The sequence below is a fragment of the Triticum aestivum genome, chromosome 6B (assembly GCF_018294505.1).
Source record: "Triticum aestivum cultivar Chinese Spring chromosome 6B, IWGSC CS RefSeq v2.1, whole genome shotgun sequence".
Lineage (NCBI taxonomy): Eukaryota > Viridiplantae > Streptophyta > Magnoliopsida > Poales > Poaceae > Triticum > Triticum aestivum.
Window position 1 is genome coordinate 9124124 of NC_057810.1, and position 7397 is coordinate 9131520.

At 48.8% G+C, this 7397-nt stretch overlaps 1 protein-coding gene across 1 annotated transcript; it reads left to right on the forward strand.

Moving 5' to 3' along the window:
- Positions 1–301: 301 nt before the first annotated feature.
- Positions 302–2276, forward strand: LOC123138575 (tyrosine N-monooxygenase-like). The gene is made up of 2 exons (XM_044558547.1): positions 302–1225; positions 1413–2276. Exons 1-2 carry the CDS (start codon positions 302–304, stop codon positions 2052–2054), a joined length of 1566 nt encoding a protein of 521 aa, XP_044414482.1. The 3' UTR covers positions 2055–2276.
- Positions 2277–7397: the final 5121 nt, after the last annotated feature.

Below are 7397 nucleotides of genomic sequence, written 5' to 3' on the forward strand. Positions count from 1 at the left end.
CCGTCGTGTTTGTACGAATTTTGTCCGGTTTGTTGAAACCCGGCTTCAAATGTATGCTTCCCCGTCTCGGGCATCTGTGTCCGTGGACTGATTTCCCCGTCCGTAAACGGATGCCGGAGAAAATTTGCGGGTCAACGTTGGAGGTGCCCTAAACCATCCTGGACATGCATAAAAAGTTTAGCTATATATATTCATAACCTGCAACCCGAGGGAGGGAACAGAAAAGTTTCTAGTGGCTAGTTTGATCTGTGGGTCCAACAAAGCAGTGCTTGCACCGATGGATCGGCTGTTCTTAGTGGCAATGGGGCTATTGCCCGTGCTAGCCTTCATCGTCCTTATGTTCATGCCCAAGCCCAAGAGCAAGATCACCTGCGTTGGTGCCACGCAGCTCCCTCCGGGCAGTGCATTCTCCTGGCCCCTTGTGGGCAACCTGCCGGAGATGATGCTCAACAAGCCAGCATTCCGATGGATCCACTCGATGATGAAGGACATGGACACCGACATCGCCTGCATCCGCCTCGGTAGCGTCCTCGTGGTCCCGATCACATGCCCGAAGATCGCCCGCGAGGTACTCAAGAAGCAGGATGCCAACTTCGCCTCCCGCCCACTCACCTTCGCCTCGTCGACCTTTAGCGGCGGGTACAAGAACGCCGTGCTGTCCCCCATGGGCGACCAGTGGAGGAAGATGCGTCGCGTGCTCACCTCGGAAATCATCTGCCCCTCCCGGCACCAGTGGCTCCACGACCAGCGTGCCCAAGAGGCCGACAACCTCACAAGCTACGTCTACACGCTCGCCACCGCGCCGTCCTCGGCCGTCGATGTGAGGCATGTGGCGAGGCATTACTGTGGTAATGTCATCCGGCGGCTCGTATTTGGCAGGCGCTACTTCGGCGAGCCTCGTCAGGATGGCGGCCCGGGTGCAATGGAGGTGGAGCACATGGACGCTGTGTTCACGTCGCTAGGGCTCCTCTACACGTTCTGCGTCTCCGACTACCTACCGTGGCTGCGCGGCCTCGGCCTCGACCTCGACGGACACAAGAAGATTGTGATGGAGGCCAATGCGACGGTCAACCGGCTGCACGACACGGTCATTGACGAGAGGTGGCGGCAATGGAAGTCCGGCCAGATGGAGGAGCTCGAGGATTTCCTCGATGTACTCATCACGCTCAAGGACGCAGAGGGGAACCCTCTTCTCACCATCGAGGAGGTGAAAGCACAGTCGCTGGTACGTACGTAAACACATAACGCATGCATGCATGCAACACCGAGGGCACGCCACCAGAAAAACATCCAGGGGCCAAAAAGCAAAATAAAGAAAAACCGATGTCAACATCAAACGTGTCTATGAAGGTCCAAGATGCAAAAAAAGTATACTTATTTTCATTAATCTGTTGCATGGGATGCTGGTGCAGGACATAATATTTGCCGCCATGGACAACCCATCCAACGCGGTGGAGTGGGCGCTCGCAGATATGACAAACATGCCCGAGGTGATGCGGAAGGCGGTGGAGGAAATCGACCGGGTGGTGGGCCGAGAGCGGTTGGTGCAGGAGTCGGACATCCCACGCCTCACCTACGTCAAGGCATGCATTCGTGAGGCATTCCGGCTGCACCCCGTCGCGCCCTTCAACGTGCCACACGTCGCGCTCGCTGACAGCAACATCGCCGGCTACCGTGTCCCCAAGGGCAGCCATGTCTTACTCAGCCGTAGGGGACTTGGCCGGAACCCGGCTGTCTGGGACGAGCCGCTACACTTCAAGCCAGAGCGTCATATTAATACCGCAGCCCACAACGACGTCGCCCTCACAGAGAATGAGTTGCGGTTCATCTCCTTCAGCACCGGCCGCCGTGTGTGTGTGGCGGCATCGCTTGGCACAACCATGTGTGTAATGCTCTTCGGACGGCTACTGCAGGGATTCACATGGACCAAGCCAGCGGGTGTAGCATCTATCGATCTCAGTGAGTCGGAGCACGATTTATTCCTAGCCAAACCGCTTGTGCTGCACGCCGAACCACGCCTGATGGGACATGTCTACCCCGGTGGCCAATGTTGAACAAATTAATATGTTGCTGCCAATAACGAGCTACATGAACGTGGCTGTACCCTTACACAATTGTTATTTCTGTTATTCTTTCTGCTTGGTCGATTTCTACCTCTATGGGAGCTGTATCCCGAATTTATACATGTATTTTGCGGGTCTTTCTCGATTGCTGCAAGTTCGCGACAGTTGCTCCCCTACTTGAAAGGGCATATTATATATTTATGTATATTTTGGATAGGGGCACCATATTGTATACATCTATTTCTTTGAATAATAAAGAAGATAGTGTTACCCTGCATCTTGTGTTAATTCCATACCTACTTTCCACTTGTGATCTACCAACGTGTCAACAAGCTAACATCATCATGCTCTGCTGATGTCGCGCCGAGAAGGACACAAAGCCCTCGGCGGCAAGATCTATGGCACCCACCTCCGCTACTTCGACACCAAACTCCATGACGTTGAATCCTCTACCAAGGACGATCGACTGCACATCATCAATAGTTTTCACTACTCCCGCCGTTCCTAAATATAAGTCTTTCTAGAAATTCCATTACAAACTACATACGGATGTATATAGACATGTTTTAGGGTGTAGATTCACTCATTTTGCTCCGTATGCAGTCTATATTGAAATATCTAAAAAGACTTATATTTAGGAACTGGGGAATACATGAATCCATTCTACATTTCAATTTATGAGGTCACCATCATGATCTTCGCCGATCAATTCCCAACCTGCTAGAACAAATACTGTCTAGAACGGATATGGTTTCCCCCTGCTTCACCCACATGAACACCCGAATCATAAATTTCCCTCAACAAATGGAGATCTTTGCAGCTCGAAGAGGTTAAGAAAAGCCACTCGTGGATGACCCCATTAGTGATGTTCACCTGCCAGAACAAGTTGAGCCAACCATGGCAAAGAAGCACCACAAAGGTCGAAAAGGCTCCGCAATTCACACAACATATTGTAGTTAGACAATGATGGTTCTACGACTTATGTGGAAGCAATGATGGACCCATATATACTCTGCGAAAAAGCTAGAAGAGTGCCATGAGATCCTACATAGATTTTATGGGAGAAAATCTAGTTTGAAAATTGGTTCACCTGCAAGATGGCGTTAAATCCATCGAGTGCAAATAAATAAATATTGATATGGATGGAAATATTTACGTTTATAAGGCTCGACTTGTTACAAAAGGTTTTTGTCATGGTTCAAGGCGTTGACTACAAGCAGAACTTTTTCTGTGGCAATGGAAGTAGCACTGAGGTTGGAAAGCCTCCCCATCGGGGGATACTATCCTCAGGGGAGGGGTCGTGCGCTCGATTGCCTTAATAGCAAGCGCCCACAAGAGCACTCCTATAGTAGGTCCTAAGGCACACACAGTTTTTTATCCTGGCGTCTGATGATGACGATGACCTTAATAAGATGATACACATACTTGAATTTGTGTGTTTGCCTCACTGGTCTAACATGTTTCACGTGGGCTCATTAAATCTTAGAAAACGACCACTTGGCAACATGTACACCATGGGAGACACCGACCATGACGAAGTGTCGTGGGAGGAAGTTTCCCAATATGTTTCAAGTGTGGGCTCATTAAATCTTAGAAAATGACTGCCTAGCCACATGTACACCTTGGGAGACACCGACGATGACAAATTGTCATGGGAGGAAGTTTCACATTATGGAGTGCAGGCCAAACTTATCCATCGCTCTAAACATAGTTGTGCTTATGATGACCATCTTCATACTATCACCTAGGACAAACTTAAATTCCCGTCACTATCTTACAGGTCTAGCGAGTGAAATGTCCATAAATCATACAAAAGGAGAACCTTTTCCCTCAGAAAAATGAGAGAAATAACTTTTTTTAATCATTACGACTATTAGAAGACTCCTTAACTTTTAGAAAATAGGAAAGCAATTTCCACACACGGAAGTGCCCATTCAAAGAAGAACCGAAGCCTCATATGTAAAACATTTCCAAAATTAGTTTCACTAACTAGGTGGCAAGTATTTCTTAAATTATAGTGTTAAGTTGTGGGTGCTGCTGCTCTTCGTGCTATGTTCTGATCCAAATTCAACTATTAAGTTAACGTCTAACTTCTGACCAACTGAGTTGAGCTTAGGCCCGTCAATTGGAGGCTTCAGCCATGTGGGCCGCCCTTTCAGGGTGCCTGGGGGTGCATGTGTGGGGGGCGAAGGCCTCATGCGGTACGGATCAGTATTGTCCATGTCACCGTTGTATAGATACCTCTTCTAAGCCGCTGCATGGGATAAGTTGGTCAGTTGTAAATTCCCAGCTTTTTAACCTCTCCAGATATAGTGAAGTTTACTGGCTAGTGCTCCTGGTTTTTTCCCCTTCATGTTGGAGGGGTTTTACCACATGAAAGTCTCGTGTTCCTCCGTGTAGATATCTTTCTTTGTTGTTTTGCTTGTCTGTCATATCTCTAACACTCCGTTATACATATTGTTGTGGAATAGTCACGGCTGATGTCCTAGTGTGAGGACTTAGTCATGGAGCCATCGCAACTAGGGTAGCGTAAAGGGGTTAAACGGGACAAAGGACACGTGAGTTTATACTGGTTTGGCTAAATGCCTAATCCAGTTTGAGGTGGTATTGCTTATGTCTTGAATACCAGGGAGTGAATACGATTGACCTAGCTTTCGATCTCTTGTCTCTTGCCTTGAACCGTTGCCGGGTCGTCCCTTTATATACACAGGTTGACGCCCAACGGCTCACGGGGTCCCGGCCGGCTCATAGAAAACGAGTCCGGCTCTGTGACTATCTATATATGCCTTACAATACAAGTCTTACATATATGTCGGTTTACCCCTACGAGCCTTAAGTCGCCCTCGGGCCTTGGGGCCTTGCTTGTGAACCGCCATCTTCAATATCCTCGTGGGCTTCATGTCATGAATCGCCATCTTCAAGAAGGACCAGCATTATTCTTGAAATTTTCGCAAAAGCGTCTCCCGGATTGCATCAACTCCTTTTCAGCATGCTGGAAGTAAATACAATTGACATCAAAGGTTGATCAATGCTAGCTACCCACCATGTACGCAATGGATAAATTACTTAATCAATAGAATCGTATAGGTGTTGGAAATATGCCCTAGAGGCAATAATAAAAGGATTATTATTATATTTCCTTGTTCATGATAATTGTCTTTTATTCATGCTATAATTGTATTATCCGGAAATCGTAATACACGTGTGAATACATAGACCACAATATGTCCCTAGTGAGCCTCTAGTTGACTAGCTCGTTGATCAACAGATAGTCATGGTTTCCTGACTATGGACATTGGATGTCGTTGATAACGGGATCACATCATTAGGAGAATGATGTGATGGACAAGACCCAATCTTAAGCATAGCACAAGATCGTGTAGTTCATTTGCTAGAGCTTTTCCAAATGTCAAGTATCTTTTCCTTAGACCATGAGATCGTGTAACTCCCAGATACCGTAGGAGTGCTTTGGGTGTACCAAACATCACAACGTAACTGGGTGACCATAAAGGTGTACTACGGGTATCTCCGAAAGTGTTTGTTGGGTTGACACGGATCGAGACTGGGATTTGTCACTCCGTATGACGGAGAGGTATCTCTGGGCCCACTCGGTAATGCATCATCATAATGAGCTCAAAGTGACCAAGTGTCTGGTCACGGGATCATGCGTTACGGTACGAGTAAAGTGACTTGCCGGTAACGAGATTGAACGAGGTATTGGGATACCGACGATCGAATCTCGGGCAAGTAACGTACCGATTGACAAAGGGAATTGTATACGGGGTTGCTTGAATCCTCGACATCGTGGTTCATCCGATGAGATCATCGAGGAGCATGTGGGAGCCATCATGGGTATCTAGATCCCTTTGTTGGTTATTGACCGGAGAGCCGTCTCGGTCATGTCTACGTGTCTCCCGAACCCGTAGGGTCTACACACTTAAGGTTCCGTGACGCTACGGTTGTAGAGATATTTGTATGCAGCGAACCGAAAGTTGTTCGGAGTCCCGGATGAGATCCCGGACGTCACGAGGAGTTCCGGAATGGTCTGAGGTAAAGAATTATATATGGGAAGTCGAGTTTCGGCCATCGGGAAAGTTTCGAGGGTCACCGGTATTGTACCGGGACCACCGGAAGGGTCCCAGGGGTCCACCGGGTGAGGCCACCTATCCCGGAGGGCCCCATGGGCTGAAGTGGGAGGGGAACCAGCCCCTGGTGGGCTGGTGCGCCCCCCCCCTTGGGGCCCCCTGCGCCTAGGGTTGGGAACCCTAGGGGAGGGGGCGCCTCCACTTGCCTTGGGGGGCAAGTTTCCCCCCTTGGCCGCCACCCCCCCTGGGGTCCCTATATAAAGAGGGGGGATGGAGGGCAGCCGCACCCTTGCACTTGGTGCCTCCCTTCCCCCTTCCTACACCTCTTCCTCCCGCAAACGCTTGGCGAAGCCCTGCCGGAACCCTGCTGCATCCACCACCAGGCAGTCGTGCTGCTGGATCTTCATCAGCCTCTCCTTTTCCCTTGCTGGATCAAGAAGGAGGAGACGTCACGCTGACCATATGTGTGTTGAACGCGGAGGTGCCGTCCGTTCGGCGCTAGGATCTCCGGTGATTTGGATCACGACGAGTACGACTCCCTCAACCCCGTTCCCTTGAACGCTTCCGCTCGATCTACAAGGGTATGTAGATGCACTCCTCTCTCTAGTTGCTAGATGAACTCATAGATTGATCTTGGTGAAACCGTAGGCAAATCTTTATTTTCTGCAACGTTCTCCAACAGTGGTATCAGAGCTAGGTCTATGCATAGTTCGCTTTGCACGAATAGAACACAAATCTGTTGTGGGTGTAGATGTTGTCAACTTTCTTGCCACTACTAGTCTTACTTTGCTACAGCGGTATTGTGGGATGAAGCGGCCCGGACCGACCTTACACGTATGCTTACGTGAGACAGGTTCCATCGACTGACATGCACTAGTTGCATAAGGTGGCTAGCGGGTGTCTGTCTCTCCCACTTTAGATGGAGCGGATTCGATGAAAAGGGTCCTTATGAAGGGTAAATAGAAGTTGACAAATCACGTTGTCGCTTTTTCGTAGGTAAGAAAACGTTCTTGCTAGAACCCTATTGCAGCCACGTAAAAGATGCAACAACAATTAGAGGACGCCTAACTTGTTTTTGCAGCAATTGTTTTGTGATGTGATATGGCCAAAAGTTGTCATGAATGATGAATGATATATTGTGATGTATGAGATCATGTTCTTGTAATAGGAATCACGACTTGCATGTCGATGAGTATGACAACCGGCAGGAGCCATAGGAGTTGTCTTAATTATTGTATGACCTGCGTGT